At 45.1% G+C, this 26,274-nt stretch overlaps 1 protein-coding gene across 9 annotated transcripts in view; it reads left to right on the plus strand.

Annotated features, from left to right (window-relative positions):
- LOC130274502 (lymphocyte antigen 6E-like) overlaps positions 1-24,164 on the plus strand; it is a 36,689-nt gene extending 12,525 nt beyond the window's left edge. For 4 of the 9 annotated variants that reach the window (XM_056522921.1, XM_056522919.1, XM_056522918.1 and 1 more), the window contains exons 2-5: positions 7,548-7,818; positions 15,029-15,109; positions 20,075-20,194; positions 23,794-24,164. In XM_056522921.1, coding sequence (XP_056378896.1) covers positions 15,058-15,109; positions 20,075-20,194; positions 23,794-24,002 — 381 coding nt within the window. In that variant the 5' untranslated portion in view covers positions 7,548-7,818; positions 15,029-15,057 and the 3' untranslated portion in view covers positions 24,003-24,164. Of the gene's footprint in view, positions 1-2,784; positions 3,061-6,402; positions 6,527-7,547; positions 7,819-15,028; positions 15,110-20,074; positions 20,195-23,793 lie in introns of those variants that run through there. The other 5 variants (XM_056522917.1, XM_056522922.1, XM_056522920.1 and 2 more) reach the window with 5 other exon arrangements.
- Positions 24,165-26,274: the final 2,110 nt, after the last annotated feature.

Here is a 26,274-nt window from a genome sequence, read left to right on the forward strand (position 1 = left end):
GGCCTTACAGGGGAAGTGTTTACCCCACCGGTTACACTGGACCATACATTGTTCCCTTCCACCTTTTAGAGTTCTTTGCATCACATCAATACTTGGTGGTGTAGGTGGCACATGGTGTTTTTTGCACCTTTCCTTTTGTTAAATAAAAAAAAAAATTTGGGCCCATATATTTTATCCTAAGAATATTATTAAAAGTTAAGTTTTACATATTTCCTCAATACTTGTGCACACTAACACTTTTACAAAAGAGACTGTTTTCTTCTGCTTTCCTGCCTCAGCTACTATTCTGATCCTGCCACCGCCTGTTGCCACACATCTAATGCCAAGTTCTCCTTCTTTCACCCACCTTCATCACTGGGTACTGGTATTGCCACCCACCGACCCACTATGTCACCGCGTCACTTTCAGGACTCCTGATGCTGCTGATGCCAGCTCCAGGCTGTGTCATTCTGCCACCATATGGTCTCCTCTTGCTGCCAACACCTCTACGCTGTGTCATTCATCCACTATATGGTCTCCTCTTGCTGCCAACACCTCTACGCTGTGTCATTCATCCACTATATGGTCTCCTCATGCTGCCAACACCTCTACGCTGTGTCATTCATCCACTATATGGTCTCCTCTTGCTGCCAACACCTCCACGCTGTGTTATTCTGCCGCCATATGGTCTCCTCATGCTGCCAACACCTCCACGCTGTGTCATTCTGCCGCCATATGGTGTCCTCATACTGATGCCACCTCCAGGCTCTGTCATTGTGCCGCTCTGTGACAGTGATTCTAATAGTGACGCCTGTAATCTGCATGTCATACTGAATAACAGTATTATTTCACTAACCCAGCACACTCCATATGTGTGTTACAACAAGACAAAGTGTTCTATACCCCTATTGAGGCTCTCTGTAGCCCAGAAATAGCCATTTTTAATAGCGATTCACCGTGAATAAATTCGGACCAAATCAAGTTTTTCAAAAAATTTAAAAAAATTCGCTCCATAAACACAATATTGCACTGATGTTATATAGCAGCTAATCAAATTTCGAAGATGATATGTATAAAGTGCATAACCAGAGACATAAATGCATATGATATAAATGCATAGACATTCAATATCAAACAAATAAATAAATACAATATTGCACAATGTTATATAGCAGCTGCCCTAATAGCCAAAAAGGTAAATAAAGTGCAAAGGTGAGAGGTATATATTACAAGTACATCACTAGGTCACAGATGACACGGGTGTCCCCCCAGAACAGGCCCCCACGCTTTTCCTCACTCCTCAGTGACTTCCTCAGGGGAACCACAATGACACTGCTTCAGCTTACACACATTTGTTGTTGACACCAGAGCTGCGCAACTGCAGACGTATCACTGCTGCCCCCTGGCTGTCTTGTTGTTGTGGAGCATCGCTGCCACCGCTGCACAGACATGTACTGTCCCTGGCCATAAGGGCCTCTTCATGTGCACATAGTGAGGAGCACATTCCTGTACAATGGCACCTCCCATTCTCCGCCATGTGAAAGTAGACGGCAGCTGAATCCTCCATCAAAATTAAGTGTCCGCCATTAGTTGCTTTAAAGCAGTAGTCCAGTCTAAAAAAAAAAAAAATGAACATGGGAGAGCCAGAGATACACGAACCTTGAACCTTTGGCTCTCCCATAGAGATGCATGAAAGGGGCATGTCAGCCACCACTTCATTCATGCAGAGAACCAGGACCCCGAGCAGGAGATCTCGGGGGTCCCAGTGGTCAGACCCCCTGTGATCTGACAATTATCCCTCATCCTGCAGATAGGGGATACATTTTTTTGACTGGACTGCTCCTTTAAGGTAGGAGAATCCACCAGGTTGAATGGCAACAACTGCAAAACCAGCAACTTGGCCAGGTGGGGTATTGTTGGACTGTGTCCATCCTATGTATGGTGGTAGGAGAGTAAGCTCCATTATATATACCAAGCCCATAGATGGTTGTTGTGAGGGGGTCTAGAGCAGTGGTTCTCAACCTTTTTCGCGACTGTACCCCCAAAGGATGAAAGTATGTCCGCGGGTACCCCTTGTGCGTAAATTTGTACGCGAGGGGTACCCGCGGACAAAATAAGTAATAAAATTACCTATTTTCATAATGGCGTGTGCTTATCTTTATACTAATGCAATACTTAATCCCTTTGTGCCATTATTCCCCCTCCTTCTGATCCCCTTTTGCCATTATCCCCCCCCCTCCATTTTAATCCCCTTGTGCCATTATTATCTGATATGGCAAAAGGATATAAGAGGGAGGGGGGTAATCATCACTCCCATATTAATGCCCTTGTGCCATTACCCCCCGCCCTCCATCTTAATGCCCTTGTGCCATTACCCCCCGCCCTCCATCTTAATGCCCTTGTGCCATTACCCCCCGACCTCCATCTTAATGCCCTTGTGCCATTAATTCTCCCCCCCCCCCATCCCCCCCCTCCGGTCCCCCTGGGCTATATACATATATATATATATATATATATATGTGTGTGTGCGGTGGCCCAGTACAGGAGTTGCACCCCTGTACCCTTGCTGCCCTGTCCAGCAGCCTCCATACAGTGTCCCCTGGGCTATATACATATATATATATATATATATATATATGTATATATGTGTGCGGTGGCCCAGTACAAGAGTTGCACCCCTGTACCCTTGCTGCCCTGTCCAGCAGCCTCCATACAGTGTCCCCTGGGCCTCCTTACACCTGTCCCCTTGTATATTTATCTCTATGCCGATGTTATACAGTATAATGTACATAAAATGTGTTATGGCTTTAAGACCTGTTGTCATGTGATTGACCTGTTGTCATGTGATTGTAACCCAGTGAGGTATCAGTGACCATGTGACCTAAGGGTGACCTATGGGACCCCTCCTAGTCTCCTCCATATAAGCCCTGGGTGGAGCTGGCTCGCTCTCTTGAAGCTCTGCTCTTGGAGTCTTTGCTGAGTTGCAGTGAGGTCCTAGGTGTCTGGAGTCCAGAGGCCAAAAGTCCGTCCAGCAGCCACGGATTCTCAAGTCTATTGCCCCACAGGTCCAGTCAAAGCCTGGTAAGCTACAGAAGGAGTGAAGTCAGTCATAGTCTGTCATAGTCAAGTCAGTCCAAGTCAGCGAGGCCCTGCATCCAAATTGTCCAAGTCCACTATAAGTCCCAGCAAGCCCTAAGGTCTCTGAAGTCACTGGTCACCTCCGTGGGCCCTAGCCAAGCTGTATAGACTGTTACACCTGTCTGACTCAGTAAAGCTGCCGTTGTTCCGTAACTTGGCGTCAGAGTCATTACTTGCCCCCGTGCCTAGCCCAGGATCCAGCGCTATACCTTAGGGTGGTGTAGATTAACCACACCCTGGCAATTGTCCCTAGGGTAATTCCATCTGCCCTCGTCACACCCTCACAACATATACGTACAATAACATCCCTCCCTCCCATACACTTAGTTTTTACTTTTTTTTTTACATTACCCGGCCTGTTGGGGTATACAGCGCGTCCCGTTTCCGGAGTCCCGTTTGGCGAGGCTACACTGATGGGTGACGTCCTCCTGCGCTGTGCGGCACCTCCGCCCAAAATCAGGGAAGATCACACGTCTGCCTGGCAACCACACAGCTCCTGTAATGTAGCCACGGTACTTTACAGAGAGCTGTCGCGGCTATTCCCCGCTCTGCGCTGACAAATACTGGCCACAGGTTGAGAACCCCTGGTCTAGAGGGCAGGGTAAGGCCCCATGTTAGGGTATGGGGTGGAGATGACACTGTGGGGGGAATGAAGGAGTTCTGGGTATTGGGGTCTGAGAAGATGATTGTTCTGGTTGGGAACAGGTTGCAATCTCTCTTTTGGCAGCCATTTTGTAGGTTATTCCTGCAGGAGTGTCTGGGAGGACGGATCTAAGATGATCCCGGGAGGGAGTAGGAGCAGAGATCAGTAGAGGACACTGTATCAGGGGCTCCATGGCCTCCGGTCTTTTTTTTCCATGTATCAGGGAGGACAATATCAAGTGGCTCTTAGTGGGAGCTCCTGCGATGTGCGGCCTCACGGCGTCATGTTCTGCCCTCAGCCCTTCCATCATATCACTTCTCCTCACTGGGTCACCACAGAGAGTTAGAGAAGTTTTCCATCTTTTAACCCCTTGATGCTCTTTGATGTGACAGAACGTTGCGGTAGGTCATTCCCATGACACGACTTACTATTATACGGTGATGGTGTCAGGTGGAGGGAGGAAAAAGTGAGTTATAGGGGAAAAAAACAAGAAAAGTCAACATTTAGAAAATCAGGTTCTGAAGGTCAGTGGAAAAGGACAAAAGTTATGTCAGAAATGCAAGAGACAGCAAGAAAAATATTTCTCTTTGTTGTGACTTGAAACAAAAGTGTCTGGGTCAAACCATAGAAGAGCTACGGAAAACCCCAATGTGAGAACCTATTCAGCCTTATCTATTCCAGGGTAAAGGTGAATGACAACCAATATGGCTGGTGTCACAACAACCAATATGGCTGGCGTCACAACAACCAATATGGCTGGCGTCACAACAACCAATATGGCTGGCGTCACAACAACCAATATGGCTGGCGTCACAACAACCAATATGGCTGGCGTCACAACAACCAATATGGCTGACGTCAGAACAACCAATATGGCTGACATCAGAACAACCAATATGGCTGCCGTCACAACAACCAATATGGCTGGCGTCACAACAACCAATATGGCTGGTGTCATAACAACCAATATGGCTGGTGTCACAACAACCAATATGGCTGGGGTCACAACAACCAATATGGCTGACATCAGAACAACCAATATGGCTGATGTCAGAACAGCCAATATGGCTGCCGTCACAACAACCATTATGGCTGGCGTCACAACAACCAATATGGCTGGCGTCATAACAACCAATATGGCTGAGGTCACAACAACCAATATGGCTGACATCAGAACAACCAATATGGCTGATGTCAGAACAGCCAATATGGCTGCCGTCACAACAACCATTATGGCTGGCGTCACAACAACCAATATGGCTGGTGTCATAACAACCAATATGGCTGGCGTCACAACAACCAATATGGCTGGTGTCATAACGACCAATATGGCTGGTGTCATAACAACCAATATGGCTGGTGTCACAACAACCAATATGGCTGGCGTCATAACAACCAATACGGCTGGTGTCATAACAACCAAAATGGCTGGCGTCACAACAACCAATATGGCTGGCGTCACAACAACCAATATGGCTGGCGTCACAACAACCAATATGGCTGGCGTCACAACAACCAATATGGCTGGTGTCACAACAACCAATATGGCTGGTGTCATAACAACCAGTATGGCTGGTGTCACAACAACCAATATGGCTGGTGTCATAACAACCAATATGGCTGGTGTCACAACAACCAATATGGCTGGTGTCACAACAACCTATATGTCTGGTGTCATAACAACCAATATGGCTGGTGTCACAACAACCAATATGGCTGGTGTCATAACAACCAATATGGCTGGTGTCACAACAACCAATATGGCTGGTGTCACAACAACCAATATGGCTGGTGTCACAACAACCAATATGGCTGGTGTCACAACAACCAATATGGCTGGTGTCACAACAACCAATATGGCTGGTGTCATAACAACCAGTATGGCTGGCGTCACAACAACCAATATGGCTGGCGTCATAACAACCAATATGGCTGGTGTCATAACAACCAATATGGCTGGCGTCACAACAACCAATATGGCTGGCGTCACAACAACCAATATGGCTTGTTGTCACAACAACCAATATGGCTGGCGTCACAACAACCAATATGGCTGGCGTCACAACAACCAATATGGCTGGCGTCACAACAACCAATATGGCTAGTCGTCACAACAACCAATATGGCTGGCGTCACAACAACCAATATGGCTGGCGTCACAACAACCAATATGGCTCCCGTCACAACAACCAATATGGCTGGCGTCACAACAACCATTATGGCTGGCGTCACAACAACCATTATGGCTGACGTCAAAACTGATAATATAGTTGCCGTCACAAAAAACAATATGGCTGCCATCACAACAACCAACATGTCTGCCATCGCCTATGGCTGCCGTCATAGCAAATGTGCTGCTCTGTCTGATGGGTAAGTAGGATGATGGAGGGGAGAGGGGTGCGTTGGCACTGCCGCATTATTATTCAACATATTAGGTAGGTTTGGACAGTTTGGTAAAGATCTGGACGAGCTAAAACATTGGACGCTCTGTCACCCAGCTTTACTATAGTCCTAAATAGTAGATCTGTCTTATCAGGCAGTGTACTCAACCGCCATATTGTTCCATACTTTAAGCCCTAGAGGACAATGGACATGTATACCTTTATGGTGCTGTAACCATAAAGCCTTGGGAGCTGTAACCATAAAGCCTTGGGAGCTGTAACCATAAAGCCTTGGGAGCTGTAACCATAAAGCCTTGGGAGCTGTAACCATAAAGCCTTGGGAGCTGTAACCATAAAGCCTTGGGAGCTGTAACCATAAAGCATTGTAGGTTGTAACCATTAAATACTGTGAGCTGTAACCATAAAGCCTGTTGTGCTGGAGCCATCAGATATTATGCGTTGTAGTTATCAAACACTGTGTTTTGCAAGAAAGAATTAAAGTTGTTTTTTTATCTTTACCTCTTTCCACTGTGTAATAAATGAAGATATATCGGTGCATATAGTTATTATACCTTTCTGTGGTCTTTGTTGCTCTCCTTCTGCTTCTGGCACAGACAGTCTGCTCTGATTTTTTCACTGCCCACTAATTGTCTTCTTGTCTCTTCTTTCCGTTTCTAAATTAATTTAGCCAACCTGAACTATGATATTTGCTTTATTTTATATTTATGTATTTCTTTAATAATCAATAATTTTTCGCATTGCTGTATTTATTCATTATTTTATTTAATTTATTCATCTATTATTTTTATTTATTGACTGTTTTTTTTAATAATCAGGGTTTTTGCATGTATTTATTCATTTATTTAATTAGTTATTCATTTATTATTTACATTGTTTTATTTATTCATTCATTTATTTAATAATTTATTTATATTATTTATTAATTTATTTATTAATTCATTTAGTTATTCATTTATTTTTTATCATCAGGGTTTTTATTGCATTTATTTATTTAATTATTAATTTATTAATATTATTTTTTTTGTTTTTTATTCCATATGTTATTTAATTTATTTATTTATTCATTTGATTGTTTTTTTTTGTAATCAGGGTTTTTTGCATATATTTATTCATTTATTTAATTAGTTATTTATTTAGATTATTTTATTTATTTATTTATTTTGTTATTTTTTTATAATCAGGGTTTTTATTGCATGTATTTATTTATTTAATAATTAATTAATTAATTTAATTTATTTTACATATTGGAAGTATCATTTGCAACATCTGGAGGTGCACACTTTGGAGACCACTACTCCGTCTTCTCACCTTAGTGACTATATATATATTTATACATAGGTTCTTGCACTTGCCTTTATAACTCTATAAACATCCTTTGTCCCCAGTTTCCTATGAATATATGACTAAGCCGCACCTGTGTCCCAAAGTCCAGGGGTATTATATATCATGACACTGTGTGGTTTTAGGTGTCGATGATTAAGAAACTTCACCTGAAACCCGTCGGACAACTGTATGTTGTGGATGTATACTGAATAAAGGACATTTTATCCCGAAGTCCCATCACTGGACATTGTTCTACTTATGTGGATGTTGAGTCTGGAGCCGCTTTATGTGTGACTGATCCTTGTGCCTGGAGAGGAAGGAGATCAATCCCAGGTGAGCTGATTCCTATATTCTTTTAAATGATATATACTGTGAATCTCAAATGTTCATAGTTTTGGATTCTAATCTGTAAAAACAATAATAAAGGTCAATATAATAAAGTCGTCAACAGCGGAAGAGAAGGAATTGGAGTTGTATAGTGAGAGGTTACACTAAAGTTGAACTAACAGAGACGTGCTCATCCCAAGGGAGCGTGCATGCCACCATATCACTGCTACAAATAAAAGTAATGGAACCGATGTAACTGCTGTAGACAATAAAATATCTAAACCATACATTGTTTTTACCAGTGTGCCTCCAGCTGTTGCAAAACTACAACTCCCAGCATGCCCGGACAGCCTTTGGCTGTCCGGGCATGCTGGGAGTTGTAGTTTTGCAACAGCTGGAGGCACCCTTGTTAGGAAACACTGATTTCTAGTAACCTAAGGGTATAGAAACTCACTACTTGAAATCATTAGTAAATCTTTTCTTTTACCATTACTTTTATTTGTAGTAGTGATATGGTAACATGCACGCTCACTTGGGATGAGCACGTCCCTATAAATTCTCATAAATGTAACTTTGCTCCATAAAACTAAAATTTTCTTATACGGTCCTGTTATTCTGGGTGTTATATACAGTCCTGCTATTCTGGGTGTTATATACGGTCCTGTTATTCCGGGTGTTATATACGGTTCTGTTATTCTGGATGTTATATACAGTCCTGTTATTCTGGATGTTATATACGGTCCTGTTATTCTGGATGTTATATACGGTCCTGTTATTCTGGATGTTATATACGGTCCTGTTATTCTGGGTGTTATATACGGTCCTGTTATTCTGGATGTTATATACGGTCCTGTTATTCCGGGTGTTATATATGGTCCTGTTATTCTGGGTGTTATATACGGTCCTGTTATTCTGGGTGTTATATACAGTCCTGTTATTCTGGATGTTATATACGGTCCTGTTATTCTGGGTGTTATATATGGTCCTGTTATTCTGGGTGTTATATACGGTCCTGTTATTCTGGGTGTTATATATGGTCCTGTTATTCTGGGTGTTATATACGGTCCTGTTATTCTGGGTGTTATATATGGTCCTGTTATTCTGGGTGTTATATACAGTCCTGTTATTCTAGGTGTTATATACGGTCCTGTTATTCTGGGTGTTATATACAGTCCTGTTATTCTGAGTGTTATATACGGTCCTGTTATTCTGGGTGTTATATACGGTCCTGTTATTCTGGGTGTTATATACGGTCCTGTTATTCTGGGTGTTATATACAGTCCTGTTATTCTGGATGTTATATACGGTCCTGTTATTCTGGATGTTATATACGGTCCTGTTATTCCGGGTGTTATATACGGTTCTGTTATTCTGGGTGTTATATACGGTTCTGTTATTCTGGGTGTTATATACGGTCCTGTTATTCTGGATGTTATATACGGTCCTGTTATTCTGGGTGTTATATACGGTCCTGTTATTCTGGGTGTTATATACGGTCCTGTTATTCTGGGTGTTATATACGGTCCTGTTATTCTGTGTGTTATATACGGTCCTGTTATTCTGGGTGTTATATACGGTCCTGTTATTCTGGATGTTATATACGGTCCTGTTATTCTGGGCATTATACATGGTCCTGTTATTCTGGATGTTATATACAGTCCTGTTATTCTGGGTGTTATATACGGTCCTGTTATTCTGTGTGTTACATACGGTCCTGTTATTCTGGATGTTATATACGGTCCTGTTATTCTGGGTGTTATATACGGTCCTGTTATTCTGGGTGTTATATACGGTCCTGTTATTCTGGGTGTTATATACGGTCCTGTTATTCTGTGTGTTATATACGGTCCTGTTATTCTGGGCGTTATATACGGTCCTGTTATTCTGGGCGTTATATACGGTCCTGTTATTCTGGGTGTTATATACGGTCCTGTTATTCTGGGTGTTATATACGGTCCTGTTATTCTGGGTGTTATATACGGTCCTGTTATTCTGGGTGTTATATACGGTCCTGTTATTCTGGATGTTATATACGGTCCTGTTATTCTGGGCGTTATATACGGTCCTGTTATTCTGGGCGTTATACATGGTCCTGTTATTCTGGGTGTTATATACGGTCCTGTTATTCTGGGTGTTATATACGGTCCTGTTATTCTGGATGTTATATACGGTCCTGTTATTCTGGATGTTATATACGGTCCTGTTATTCCGGGTGTTATATACGGTTCTGTTATTCTGGGTGTTATATACGGTTCTGTTATTCTGGGTGTTATATACAGTCCTGTTATTCCGGGTGTTATATACGGTTCTGTTATTCTGGGCGTTATATACGGTCCTGTTATTCTGGATGTTATATACGGTCCTGTTATTCTGTGTGTTATATACGGTCCTGTTATTCTGGGCGTTATATACGGTCCTGTTATTCTGGGTGTTATATACGGTCCTGTTATTCTGGGTGTTATATACGGTCCTGTTATTCTGTGTGTTATATACGGTCCTGTTATTCTGGGTGTTATATACGGTCCTGTTATTCTGGATGTTATATACGGTCCTGTTATTCTGTGTGTTATATACGGTCCTGTTATTCTGGGCGTTATATACGGTCCTGTTATTCTGGGCGTTATATACGGTCCTGTTATTCTGGGCGTTATACATGGTCCTGTTATTCTGGGTGTTATATACGGTCCTGTTATTCTGGGTGTTATATACGGTCCTGTTATTCTGGGTGTTATATACGGTCCTGTTATTCTGGGCGTTATATACGGTCCTGTTATTCTGGGTGTTATATACGGTCCTGTTATTCTGGGTGTTATATACGGTTCTGTTATTCTGGGTGTTATATACGGTCCTGTTATTCTGGATGTTATATACGGTCCTGTTATTCTGTGTGTTATATACGGTCCTGTTATTCTGTGTGTTACATACGGTCCTGTTATTCTGGATGTTATATACGGTCCTGTTATTCTGGGCGTTATATACGGTCCTGTTATTCTGGGTGTTATATACGGTCCTGTTATTCTGGGTGTTATATACGGTCCTGTTATTCTGGGTGTTATATACGGTCCTGTTATTCTGGGTGTTATATACGGTCCTGTTATTCTGGGTGTTATATACAGTCCTGTTATTCTGGATGTTATATACGGTCCTGTTATTCTGGGTGTTATATACGGTCCTGTTATTCTGGATGTTATATACGGTCCTGTTATTCTGGATGTTATATACAGTCCTGTTATTCTGGATGTTATATACGGTCCTGTTATTCTGGGTGTTATATACGGTCCTGTTATTCTGGGCATTATACATGGTCCTGTTATTCTGGGTGTTATATACGGTCCTGTTATTCTGGGTGTTATATACGGTCCTGTTATTCTGGGTGTTATATACGGTCCTGTTATTCTGGGCGTTATATACGGTCCTGTTATTCTGGATGTTATATACGGTCCTGTTATTCTGGGTGTTATATACAGTCCTGTTATTCTGGGTGTTATATACGGTCCTGTTATTCTGGGCGTTATATACGGTCCTGTTATTCCGGGTGTTATATACGGTTCTGTTATTCTGGGTGTTATATACGGTCCTGTTATTCTGGATGTTATATACGGTCCTGTTATTCTGGGTGTTATATATGGTCCTCTTATTCCGGGTGTTATATACGGTCCTGTTATTCCGGGTGTTATATACGGTTCTGTTATTCTGGGTGTTATATACGGTCCTGTTATTCTGGATGTTATATACGGTCCTGTTATTCTGGATGTTATATATGGTCCTGTTATTCTGGGTGTTATATACGGTCATGTTATTCTGGATGTTATATACGGTCCTGTTATTCTGGGTGTTATATACGGTCCTGTTATTCTGGATGTTATATACGGTCCTGTTATTCTGGATGTTATATACGGTCCTGTTATTCTGGGTGTTATATACGGTCCTGTTATTCTGGGTGTTATATACGGTCCTGTTATTCTGGGCGTTATATACGGTCCTGTTATTCTGGGTGTTATATACAGTCCTGTTATTCTGGGTGTTATATACGGTCCTGTTATTCCAGGTGTTATATACGGTCCTGTTATTCTGGGTGTTATATATGGTCCTGTTATTCTGGGTGTTATATACGGTCCTGTTATTCTGGGTGTTATATACGGTCCTGTTATTCTGGATGTTATATACGGTCCTGTTATTCCGGGTGTTATATACGGTTCTGTTATTCTGGGTGTTATATACAGTCCTGTTATTCTGGATGTTATATACGGTCCTGTTATTCTGGATGTTATATACGGTCCTGTTATTCCGGGTGTTATATACGGTTCTGTTATTCTGGGTGTTATATACAGTCCTGTTATTCTGGATGTTATATACGGTCCTGTTATTCTAGATGTTATATACGGTCCTGTTATTCTGTGTGTTATATACGGTCCTGTTATTCTGGGCGTTATATACGGTCCTGTTATTCTGGGCGTTATATACGGTCCTGTTATTCTGGGTGTTATATACGGTCCTGTTATTCTGAGTGTTATATACGGTCCTGTTATTCTGAGTGTTATATACGGTCCTGTTATTCTGGATGTTATATACGGTCCTGTTATTCCGGGTGTTATATACGGTCCTGTTATTCTGGGTGTTATATACGGTCCTGTTATTCTGGGTGTTATATACGGTCCTGTTATTCTGGGTGTTATATACGGTCCTGTTATTCTGTGTGTTATATACGGTCCTGTTATTCTGGGTGTTATATACGGTCCTGTTATTCTGGATGTTATATACGGTCCTGTTATTCTGGGCATTATATACGGTCCTGTTATTCTGGGCGTTATATACGGTTCTGTTATTCTGGGCGTTATACATGGTCCTGTTATTCTGGGTGTTATATACGGTCCTGTTATTCTGGGTGTTATATACGGTCCTGTTATTCTGGGTGTTATATACGGTCCTGTTATTCTGGGTGTTATATACGGTCCTGTTATTCTGGGTGTTATATACGGTCCTGTTATTCTGGGTGTTATATACGGTCCTGTTATTCTGGGTGTTATATACGGTCCTGTTATTCTGGGTGTTATATACGGTCCTGTTATTCTGGGTGTTATATACAGTCCTGTTATTCTGGGTGTTATATACGGTCCTGTTATTCTGGATGTTATATACGGTCCTGTTATTCTGTGTGTTATATACGGTCCTGTTATTCTGGGTGTTATATACGGTCCTGTTATTCTGGGTGTTATATACGGTCCTGTTATTCTGGGTGTTATATACGGTCCTGTTATTCTGGGTGTTATATACGGTCCTGTTATTCTGAGTGTTATATACGGTCCTGTTATTCTGGGTGTTATATACGGTCCTGTTATTCTGGGTGTTATATACGGTTCTGTTATTCTGTGTGTTATATACAGTCCTGTTATTCTGGGTGTTATATACGGTCCTGTTATTATGGATGTTATATACGGTCCTGTTATTCCAGGTGTTATATACGGTCCTGTTATTCTGGGTGTTATATACGGTCCTGTTATTCTGGGTGTTATATACAGTCCTGTTATTCTGGATGTTATATACAGTCCTGTTATTCTGGGTGTTATATATGGTCCTGTTATTCCGGGTGTTATATACAGTCCTGTTATTCCGGGTGTTATATACGGTCCTGTTATTCCGGGTGTTATATACAGTCCTGTTATTCTGGGTGTTATATACGGTTCTGTTATTCTGGGTGTTATATACAGTCCTGTTATTCTGGGTGTTATATACAGTCCTGTTATTCTGGGTGTTATATACAGTCCTGTTATTCTGGGTGTTATATATGGTCCTGTTATTCTGGGTGTTATATACGGTCCTGTTATTCCGGGTGTTATATACGGTTCTGTTATTCTGGATGTTATATACAGTCCTGTTATTATGGATGTTATATACAGTCCTGTTATTCTGGGTGTTATATACAGTCCTGTTATTCTGGGTGTTATATATGGTCCTGTTATTCTGGGTGTTATATACGGTCCTGTTATTCTGGGCGTTATATACGGTCCTGTTATTCTGGATGTTATATACGGTCCTGTTATTCTGGATGTTATATAAGGTCCTGTTATTCTGGGTGTTATATATGGTCCTGTTATTCCGGGTGTTATATACAGTCCTGTTATTCCGGGTGTTATATACGGTCCTGTTATTCCGGGTGTTGTATACAGTCCTGTTATTCTGGATGTTATATACAGTCCTGTTATTCTGGGTGTTATATACGGTCCTGTTATTCTGGGTGTTATATACGGTCCTGTTATTCTGGATGTTATATACAGTCCTGTTATTCTGGGTGTTATATATGGTCCTGTTATTCTGGGTGTTATATACGGTCCTGTTATTCCGGGTGTTATATACAGTCCTGTTATTCTGGGTGTTACATATGGTCCTGTTATTCCGGGTGTTATATACGGTCCTGTTATTCCGGGTGTTATATACAGTCCTGTTATTCTGGATGTTATATACGGTCCTGTTATTCTGTGTGTTATATACAGTCCTGTTATTCTGGGTGTTATATATGGTCCTGTTATTCCGGGTGTTATACACAGTCCTGTTATTCCGGGTGTTATATACAGCCCTCCATGTGCTTCCCAGAGGTAGCCTGACTGCCATTAGGTACCGAGATGAGATCCTCAGACCCCTTGTGAGACCATATACTGGTGCGGTTGGGTCCCTCCTAATACAAGACAATGCTAGACCTCATGTGGCTGGAGGGTGTCAGCAGTTCCTACAAGAGGAAGACATTGATGCTATGGACTGGCCGCCCGTTCCCCTGAATCCGATTAAGCGCATCTGGGACGTCTCGCTCCATCCACCACAGACTGTCCAGGAGTTGGCGGATGCTTTAGTCCAGGTCTGGGAGGACATCCCTCAGGAGACCATCCCCCACCTCATCAGGATCATGCCCAGGCATTGTAGGGAGGTCATACGGGCACGTGGAGGCCAGACACACTACTGAGCCTCATTGGGACTTGTATTAAGGACATTACATAAAGTTGGATCGGCCTGTAGTGGGGTTTTCTACTGTGATTTTGAGTGACTCCATATCCAGACCTCCAGGGGTTGATGATTTCCATTGATAATTTTTGTGATTTTGTTAGCGCATTCAACTATGTAAAGAGGAAAGGATTTCATACGATTACCCAGTCACATGGGCCTTGTCATTAGGTTTAGTTCCCATGTATTGTTTACTATGTTTTATATATGTATATATATATAGGATTATCCTCCTGGATCCCACAGATCACAATGGCAGCGTACACAAGAATCCTCCTGGGGGTCATCCTCTGCGCCACCACAGGTAAGACCCTACACCCGCCTAATGGGGGCGCTACTACTGATATATACAATTTTGTAATGATGAGGACACTACTACTGATACAGTACATATGATACAATTTGTCACCTATATATCAGGTTTCTTTGATTTTCTTATTATCACACCGGCCATAGGGGGGCGCTATCTCTCTCTCTCTCTCTTTACAGGGAGGCTGGATTTGAGTTGATGAGTATTATTTATTTTTTTGTTTAATATTTTATTTGTTCTCTGGGGTCACAGAGATCCCCCATCATTGTGCTGCTGTTAGGACTAAGGGAGAACAAATTACCATTAGAAATGAACACATAACACAACATGACGATCACTGTGATGGTGCAAAATTAACAAAACTGAATGACCTTCCCAGAGCACCAATCAGAGCTCAGCTTTTTATGTCTGGTAAATTGTAAGCTGCGCTGTGATTGGTTGCTTCGGGAAAGCAAGTCAGGTTTTATTTACTCCCTACAATATATTTTTCACTGTGATTTCAAGTAGAGAAAAAAACCAGACCTGGTCGCACATCTACAACATGCACAATGATCTAAGGCTTCTCAGCAACATTTATTAAACTAACAGGTCATTAATATATTTTATGATCATGAAGTGCAGCCGCTAGTCACGTCACGGCCATCTGTAAGCAGCGGGTCCCTAACATAAAATGGTGCCACGCTGAGCGGCGACCACCACAACACCAACTGGCAGAACAGCCCCAATACTGCTAAAACCAGTCCCGGGGCCGCACCTCCCCACAGACACGGTGCTGCAGCAGCAATGGACGCTGCGCGGCGCAGCACCAGAGTGAACAGGTATAAGATCTCACTTACCATGTGCTCCCAGACAGAGACTGGGAGACTGCCAGAAAGAATAGGGCCCTTTGCGACTTCCTGCCAAATTATATAGGGCTGAGGGGGAGGGGCAGAGTGCTGACCAAGTAAAAACAAAAAAAAAGAGGAGGATAGAAAACACAATGGGGGAAATTTATCAAAACCTGTGCAGAGGAAGAGTGGTGCAGTTGCCCATAGCAACCAATCAGATTGCTTCTTTCATTTTCCACAGGCCTCTAAAGAGGCCTGTGGAAAATGAAAGAAGCGATCTGATTGGTTGCTATGGGCAAAGGCACCACTCTTCCTCTGCACAGGTTTTGATAAATCTCCCCCAATGTGAATTCAAATAGAGCAAAAACGTCCCTAGCATAAAATGGCGCCGCACTGAGCATGTTGTACATGTGCGGCAATGTCTATTTTTTTCTCTATTTGAATTCACATTGTGTTTTCTATCCTCCTCTTTTTTTGTTTTTACTTGGTCAGCACTCTGCCCCTCCCCCTTAGCCCAGGCCTATATAAATTGGCAGGAAGCTGCATAGGGCCCTATTCTTTCTGGCAGTCTCGTAGTGGTAAGTGAGCTCTTACACCTGTTCACACTGGTGTGGTGCTGTGGGGCATCCATTGCTGCCGCGGCTCCGTGTCTGTGGGGAGGCGCAGCACAGGGTCTGGTTCGGGCGGCATTGGGGCTCTGCCAGTGGGCCGTTCCCCCTTTGGGCATTGGCGTTGTGGTGGTGGTGGTTGCAGCTCTGTGCAGCACCATTTTATGCTAGGGATGTTAGGGATCAGCTACTTACAGATGGCCGTGACATGACTAGCGGCTGCACTTCATGATCATAAAGTATATTAACGAACTGTTAGTTTAATGAATTTGCTGAGAAGCCTTAGATCATGGTCCATGTTGTAGATGTGCAACCATGTCTGTTTTTACTCTATTTAAATGCACTTTTATTTTACTGTGACACCAAACAACAGAAAACTTCATAGGAGAAGGGTCAGCCTGTTCACCCCCATGGCATGCGCCGACTGAGCGCTCACGTGACAAGTACCCCCACATCACTAGGACGTGGAGTCACAGATACTAAGAAACATGTGCCACCAGCACACAATTCACAGAATATAGCAGTGGATCTTCGGTGGGACAAATCTCCCGACCCAAGGTACGTATTTTAGTCAGTGACCCCACATCGGACGCCTGGTCACCCACACTATAACTTGTATTGGGTTTCGTGGGGGGAACTGGATGACAGTTTTCCTTTAATACATTCACCCCCTGATAGTGAAGTCACCTTATCCTGCAACTACACATACCAGTCTCATGGTGTACGTCTTGTTGCTTATGGTTCTCGTGGGGTCTGTCCAGTCTCATGGGGGGCCTGTCCAGTCTCTTGGGGGCCTGTCCAGTCTCTTGGGGGCCTATCCAGTCTCTTAGGGGGGCGGCCTGTCCAGCCTCTTGGGGCGGCCTGTCCAGCCTCTTGGGGCGGCCTGTCCAGCCTCTTGGGGGGCCTGTCCAGTCTCTTGGGGGCCTGTCCAGTCTCTTGGGGGCCTATCCAGTCTCTTGGGGGGCCTATCCAGTCTCTTGGGGGGCCTGTCCAGTCTCTTGGGGGGCCTGTCCAGTCTCTTGGGGGGCCTGTCCAGTCTCTTAAGATATTTCTCATCTCTCAGGGTACATCTTGTCACTCGGTGCATGTCCTGTCTCTTAAGGTATGTCCCATCTCTTGGGTTATGTCTCATCTTTTGGGGTATGTCTTGTCCCTTTGGGGTCTGTTCTGACTCTTCGGGTATGACTTGTCTCATCACTTGGGGTTTGTTTTGTCCCTTGACTAGGGGGGAGATTTATAAAAACCTGTCCAGAGGAAAAGTTGGCGAGTTGCTCATAGCAACCAATCAGATCACTTCTTTCATTTCTGAATAGGCCTCTGAAACATGATAGAAGCGATGTGATTGGTTGCTATGGGTAACTGACCATCTTTTCCTCTGGACAGGTTTTGATAAATCTCCCCCTATGTCTCTATTAGCTTATTATATCTATATCCTGGGACTTCTTCCTATTCTTGGCAAAAAACGTTTCCAATTCCTTCAAGTAAGATGGTTGTGTTGGTGGCCGCCATCTTTAGGCCCCTCACATACCTTCATTGGATTGAGGTCTGGGCTTTGACTCCTGCTGGAAGGTAACTCTTAAAGTCCTTCTCCCAGCATGCTTCACCGTGTGATCGGGGTTTGGGGGGGAATTACTGATTTTGTGCCAACTTTATCTGCTTCTTGGAGTCTCCTCCTTGTTGGTTATCCTGTAGATACGGGGCCAATCAGAACAGAAAGATTTATACTGACATCATGTGACAGATCATGTGACATACGGATCGCACTCCATACTCAACTCAGTCTGTGATTAACAAGTTTATGGGTCATATATTAAATGGTGTGAATACATATGGGGTGTGAATACATTGGGGGGTAAATACATATGAAGAACACTTTTTTTTATATGTTAAATTTGATTTTTTTTCCACATCAAACCAGTCGGGTTCTTTTGTCAGGACCATTAATTCAAGTCTAAATGTAAATCATTTTTCATTCTCGGTTCTAATGCAATAGAAAGGGGGTGAATACTTTCACAAGACTCAGTTGGAACTGACCATAGACATCCTGATCTCCCACAGTCCAGGCTTAGATACACAGTTTAGCAGACGGTATCACACATGATGGCAGTGGTAGATTGGGCCACTCCAGTTTAGTTGTTGCCTAGGGCACATGACCACCCCCAGAACTTGTTGGCCTAAAACTCGTTCGACCGACAGCTATTATACGTGTTCGGCAACTTTAGAGGGAACTTTGGCCACTGTTACACCCTTTTATCCCCTAAACTTTTTTGTAATTTAAAGTGGTAACACTCCGCCTCCCTGCTCCTGGGGTCCTCTTCAGGTGCAGTCACCACCACACAGGGTCCTGGTGTTCTATAAACCAACAGAGGAGCCCAGGTGACTCTGAAATGAAGGTTCTAACGGGACATCTAGCACAGTAAAGTGGTGTTGACTAAAGACTATTGAAAGGGGTATTCCGGTATCATAAAATTGTATTTAAATCAGACTATCACCCCAAGATATATAACCTACTAATATGTTTCGGCTTGATTCAGCCCTGACAGGAAGTTGTGTAGTCCTCTCATTGACTCAGCAGCTGATGGCTCCATTTGCTTTCCTGACAGGAAGTTGTGTAGTCCTCTCATTGTCAGTGTGGTGTTATTTTAGCAGCTCCTCCCTCTCTCCTGTCAGGAGGTTCTGTATTTCTCTCATTGCCTGTGTGGTGTTGTCTCAGCAGCTCCCCGGTTCCACCCTCTCACCTGACAGGAAGTTGTGTAGTCCTCTCATTGTCAGTGTTGTGTTGTTTTAGCAGCTCATGGCTCCTCCCTCTCTCCTGATGGGAGGTTGTGTATTCTTCTCATTACTAGAGTGGTGTTGTCTTAGAAGCTCCCCAGCTTCTCCCTCTCCCAATACAACACATCATCTGCTGTCTCAAGAGGCGTGTAGCCGGATGTTGTCTCTGAGGTCTAATTCCACCCCCAAATGATGTCATCATCTTTGAACAGTCGCTACTCATTCCTTCATATATATATATATATATATATATATATATATATATATTGGGACATTTAGGGAATTAAGGGAGGAATGAGGTTTGGCTACAGCATGCTGCCTTGCGCTGAACAATGTCAAAGGCAGAGGAGCAGACAGGGAATGAAAACAGCAGGTGCTACAACCTCACTGATTGTGCGATATTCTGCAATGGCTCAACCGGCAGGAGTGCTCTGAGAGGGGCAGGATTGGCAGGGTGGGAGAACTGTGATGAAGATCTGAGGGAATATAATCCATTCTGAGAATTGTAGTACCGATCATCTGACCAACCAGGAAGTACAGCACTGACAACCCCAAAACAAATGGATTTTTGGTGAGGCAGACAAGTAAGGAATACTACGTTTCCGCAGCACTTTTACCTGAAATTGTTGACCACATTTTGAAGACAGAAGGCACATATGGTTAGATACATGGTTCAGCAGACAGTATCACATGTGATAGGATTAGATACACAGCATGTTTCATAACGCTAACTCCTCCCCTTTTTCCCGCAGTTTACTCTCTGAAATGCTACACCTGTAACTTGGAATTTAACAACGCCAACTGCCTGACGGCGACAAACTGCAGCAGTAACGCCACTTCATGCCAGACGGAACTAATATCAGTCAAAGGCGGTGAGTTCATCATCTCGGTCTATGACCCGGCGGCCCCGGAGTCGCCTTACAGCCGGGCATCTGACCAGTGACTGCACATATTACAAGGACAGGTTGTCTTACATGGGGATGTCCCAATAACGATATCGACACCGATACCTGACATTACTTGTGCAGACATCACTGATAGGGCAATCATCCATTTACAGGTCACATGTGTGGGTCCAAATTAGGATAAGAGGTATAGTTCGGCCAAATGAGAAAATCTACATTAAAGTAGTACGCCGCCCCTAGACATCTTATCCCCTATACAAATGATCACAAGGGTCCCGCCACTGGGGACCCCTACAATCTATCTGCTGCCCCCGGCGTTCGTTTAGAGCGTCGGGTGCAGCGCCGGAGCACCAGAGGCTTGTAACGTCACGGTCACGCCCCCTCAATGCAAGTCTATGGAAGTGGGCGTGACGGACGTCACACCCCCTCCCATAGACTTGCATTGAGGGGGCATGGCCGTGATGTCACAAGCGGAGCGTGCCCGTGACGTCGCGAGCCTCCGCCCCGCATCGCCAGTCATCCGGCACAGAGCGAAGTTCGCTCCATGCACCGGATGTCTGCGGTGACGCAGCCAAGATCGCGGGGGTCCCCAGCGGAGAGACCCCCGCGATCAGACATCTTGGATAGGGGATAAGATGTCTAGGGGCGGAGCACCCCTTTAATGAATACACAAACAAGCTGGTACGCAGACAATAATGCACTGATCTGTTTATTGAAAATGGCTACCCACCTTTATATACACTAGATCAGTGGTCTCCAAGCTGCGGACATCCAGATTTTGCCAAACTACAACTCCCAGCATGCCCGGACAGCCAACGGCTGTCCGGGCATGCTGGGAGTTGTAGTTTTGCAAAATCTGCAGGAGGCTTTCCTGACAGGGCAGTACGGGGTAACAACTCCCATACTGGGCCATCACACATACACAGCATTTTCTCATTCGATAACAATACACATCCCCCCCAGCCCAATTAATCATACACATCCCCCCCAGCCCACATAATCATACACATCCCCCCCAGCCCACATAATCATACACATCCCACCCAGCCCAATTAATCATACACATCCCCCCCAGCCCACATAATCATACACATCCCCCCAGCCCACATAATCATACACATCCCCCCCAGCCCACATAATCATACACATCCCCCCAGCCCACATAATCATACACATCCCCCCCAGCCCACATAATCATACACATCCCCCCCCCAGCCCACATAATCATACACATCCCCCCCAGCCCACATAATCATACACATCCCCCCCCCAGCCCACATAATCATACACATCCCCCCAGCCCACATAATCATACACATCCCCCCAGCCCACATAATCATACACATCCCCCCCCAGCCCAATTAATCATACACATCCCCCCAGCCCACATAACCATACACATCCCCCCCCAGCCCAATTAATCATACACATCCCCCCCAGCCCACATAATCATACACACCCCCCCAGCCCAATTAATCATACACATCCCCCCAGCCCACATAATCATACACATCCCCCCCAGCCCACATAATCATACACATCCCCCCCCCAGCCCACATAATCATACACATCCCCCCCCAGCCCAATTAATCATACACATCCCCCCCAGCCCACATAATCATACACATCCCCCCCCAGCCCAATTAATCATACACATCCCCCCAGCCCACATAATCATACACATCCCCCCAGCCCACATAATCATACACATCCCCCCAGCCCACATAATCATACACATCCCCCCAGCCCACATAATCATACACATCCCCCCAGCCCACATAATCATACACATCCCCCCAGCCCACATAATCATACACATCCCCCCAGCCCACATAATCATACACATCCCCCCCAGCCCACATAATCATACACATCCCCCCAGCCCACATAATCATACACATCCCCCCCAGCCCACATAATCATGCACATCCCCCCCAGCCCACATAATCATACACATCCCCCCAGCCCACATAATCATACACATCCCCTCAGCCCAATTAATCATACACATCCCCCCAGCCCACATAATCATACACATTCCCCCAGCCCACATAATCATACACATCCCCCCAGCCCACATAATCATACACATCCCCCCAGCCCACATAATCATACACATCCCCCCCAGCCCACATAATCATACACATCCCCCCCAGCCCACATAATCATACACATCCCCCCCAGCCCACATAATCATACACATCCCCCCAGCCCACATAATCATACACATCCCCCCAGCCCACATAATCATACACACCCCCCAGCCCACATAATCATACACATCCCCCCCAGCCCACATAATCATACACATCCCCCCAGCCCACATAATCATACACATCCCCCCAGCCCACATAATCATACACATCCCCCCCAGCCCACATAATCATACACATCCCCCTATTCCTCCACACATGCCCTGTAGACTGTCTCCTGGCCTTAATCATAGAATCCTTGTTTTTCTGGTATTTAATCATCCAGTTCCTATTAACTATTTAGTTTGCATATCATCACCAACATCAATCCTAATACCTGCAGACCTCTCCCCTTCCCTATGCCCCTGAGCTGAGGCCTCTTCATCGTTCGCTCCATTATCTGGGGTGGTGAAGGACCTGCAGAGCCATGATGTCATTTCATTGTACAGAAGGTCCTGCACCACTACCAGAGAGGAGGATGCAGAGGCAGCAGCACGGACGTGGAGGGAAGGTGAGGGGGATTTTCATTATTTACTTTTAAAGGGGACTTTTGGGGGAAAGTACTTAAAGGGGTATTCCAGGCAAAAACTATTTTTTTTATATATCAACTGGCTCCGGAAAGTTAAGCTGAGCTGTGCATGATGGGAAAATATCATCAATCATCATCATTGAGCAGTTAGACAGAAAACTTCAGAAGCTAATAACTATTGGAAGGATTAAGATTTTTTAATAGAAGTCATTTACAAATCTGTTTAACTTTCCGGAGCCAGTTGATATATAAAAAAAAGTTTTGGCCTGGAATACCCCTTTAATGGGAGCATCTACCTAATAGGAGGTTCTTTACCTACTAGGAACAACTACCTAAAAGGGGGGTTCCCTACCTACCAATTTACTGAGAGCTTCTACTTAACTAACTACTGAGGTAAAAGGGCAGGGTTCCCTACCTACTAGGGGCTTCTACCTAATAGAGGGGATTACCTACCTACCTATCAACTAAGGGCTTCTATTTAATAGGAGGATTGCCTAGCTACCTATCTTCTGGGGGCTTCTGCCTATTAGGGAGGATTTTCTACTACCTATGTTTTGGGGGTCTTCTACCTATTAGTGGTGGTGGTGGGGGGGGGGGAGATTTCCTACCCACTGAGGGCTTCTACCTAATAGGAGGATTCCCTAACCTACCTACCTACCTATTGAGGGTTTCTACCTAATAGTGGAAATTTCCTACTTAACTGCTGAGGGCTTCTACCTAAAAGGGGGATTCTATACCTACCTACCTACTGAGGGCTCCTACCTAATGGGAGATTCCATACCTATCTAAGTAGTCACATGACCAGGGCCGGCCAGTATATAACATTTCGTTTTTCTCTGTTGTAGGTTCGCTCACACTCACCAGCATCACTAAGACATGCGCCGAGTCCTGCTCTGCGTCCAGCACCAACTTTGGTCCAAGCACCTTCACAACTTCCTGCTGCAACACCGACCTGTGTAACACCAGTGGGGGCGCCAGCATCACGTCCAGCTATACCGCCATCATCCTGGCGCTGGGATCCGTCCTGACAATCCTGAGGAGCTCAATGCTGTAACGGGGGACACCGCTGTACAATATAGAAATAAAGAAATTGTACCTACAGTGATGCATGAGAAATTATTGATCTTCTTGCTATCAGTGAATGGAAATATTCTTTATCGGATCTATAGATGACCATATACATCTCACAGCTGAGGGTTTGTTACCTTTGTATCCATATTGGACAATTATCTGCCATTAAACAGACTGATATATATTACAGCAGTCCCTCAACATACGATGGTAATCCGCTCCAAATGGACCATAGTTTGTTGAAACCATCGTATGTTGAGGGATCCGTGCAATGTAAAGTATAGGACAGTGGTCTACAACCTGCGGACCTCCAGATGTTGCAAAACTACAACACCCAGCATGCCCGGACAGCCAACGGCTGTCCGGGCATGCTGGGAGTTGTAGTTTTGCAACATCTGGAGGTCCGCAGGTTGTAGACCACTGGTATAGGAAGTTGTACTCACCTGTCCCCGCCGCTCCGGACCGTCACCGCTCGTCACCGCTGCCCTGGATGTCGCCGTCCATCGCTATCGCCGCGTTCCAGGGGTTTCCCCTACACTCTGGCAAGGCCTCTGCTTCCCCGGCATCCTCGCTCTCCGTCGCCGCCATCACGTCGCTACGCACGCCGCTCCTATTGGATGACGGGACGGCGTGATGACGACGATGGAGGGGATTCCGAAGAGGACGCGCCAGAGCCAAGAGGACAGGTAAGTGATCGTCAGCGGACCACCGTAAATGGCTATCCGGTGGCAGCTCAAGCAGTCTGCGCTGTCCGGGCATGCTGGGAGTTGTAGTTTTGCAACATCTGGAGGTCCGCAGGTTGTAGACCACTGGTATAGGAAGTTGTACTCACGTGTCCCCGCCGCTCCGACAACGCCTCTGCTTCCCCGGCATCCACGCTTTCCGTCGCCGCCATCACGTCGCTACGCACGCCGCTCCTATTGGATGACGGGACGGGGTGCGCAGCGGCGTGATGACGACGATAGAGAGCACCGACGATGACCCGAGGACAGGTAAGTGATCGTCAGCACAGGGCACGGGGCACCGTAAACGGCTATCTGGTGGCGGCTGAAGCAGTCTGCGCTGCCGGATAGCGGTTTATGCGATGGCCCCGACATACAAAACCATCGTATGTTGAGGGATCCGTGCAATGTAAAGTATAGGACAGTGGTCTACAACCTGCGGACCTCCAGATGTTGCAAAACTACAACACCCAGCATGCCCGGACAGCCGTTGGCTGTCCGGGCATGCTGGGTGTTGTAGTTTTGCAACATCTGGAGGTCCGCAGGTTGCAGACCACTGTTAGAGAAAGTTGTACTCACCTGTCCCCGCCGCTCCGGACCGTCACCGCTCGTCACCGCTGCCCTGGATGTCACCGTCCATCGCTGTCGCCGCGTCCCCGGGGTGTCCCCGACGCTCCGGCAAGGCCTCTGCTTCCCCGGAATCCTCACTCTCCGTCGCCGCCATCACGTCGCTACACACGCCGCTCCTATTGGATGATGGGACGGCGTGCGCAGCGACGTGATGACGACGATGGAGAGCGCCGCCGATGCAGGGGATCCTGAAGAGGACGCACCGGAGCCCCGAGGACAGGTAAGTGATCGTCAGCACAGGGCACGGGGCACTGTAAACAGATATCCGGGGGCAGCTGAAGCAGTCTGCGCTGAGGGATAGACGTTTATGCGATGGCCCCGACATACAAAAGCATCGTATGTTGATGCTGCCTCTGAGAGACCATCGCATGTTGAAATTATCGTATGTCGGGGCCATCGTAGGTCGGGGGGTCACTGTACTTACACTGATACATTGTCACAATTTATCAGAACAGGGAACAGGTTTTTGCTACTGCTGATGTGTTTAGCTCACAGAGGATACAATTTTTGCTGTGTGCATAGTGGTGGGAAAGGAGTCTTGCCAGAGTATCAGGGAGAAAACAGCCTAATATTGTTTCCACTTAAAGCCTGTAACGGTGCTGGTTGGCAGCCACCAGAGTATTATGGGTCCTGGTTCTTACCAGTGTCGGGCGGCATTCTCTGGGCCATGTGTCTGCTGTATTTCCTGCTCTGGTGTGTTTCTTGCTGCAGTTTCCACTCTGTCCACTAGGGGCTGTGTGCTAGCGTGCACTCCATAATGGATCCTCCTCCTATCTCTGCCTGGCATTCCCTTAGGACGGCAGAGTGTTAAATGGGTACTCTGGTGGAAAAAAATTTTTCCAAATCAACTGGTGCCAGAAAGTTAAACAGATTTGTAAATTACTTCTATTTTAAAAAATCTTA

This window comes from Hyla sarda, chromosome 5 (assembly GCF_029499605.1).
Source record: "Hyla sarda isolate aHylSar1 chromosome 5, aHylSar1.hap1, whole genome shotgun sequence".
NCBI classification, from domain to species: domain Eukaryota; kingdom Metazoa; phylum Chordata; class Amphibia; order Anura; family Hylidae; genus Hyla; species Hyla sarda.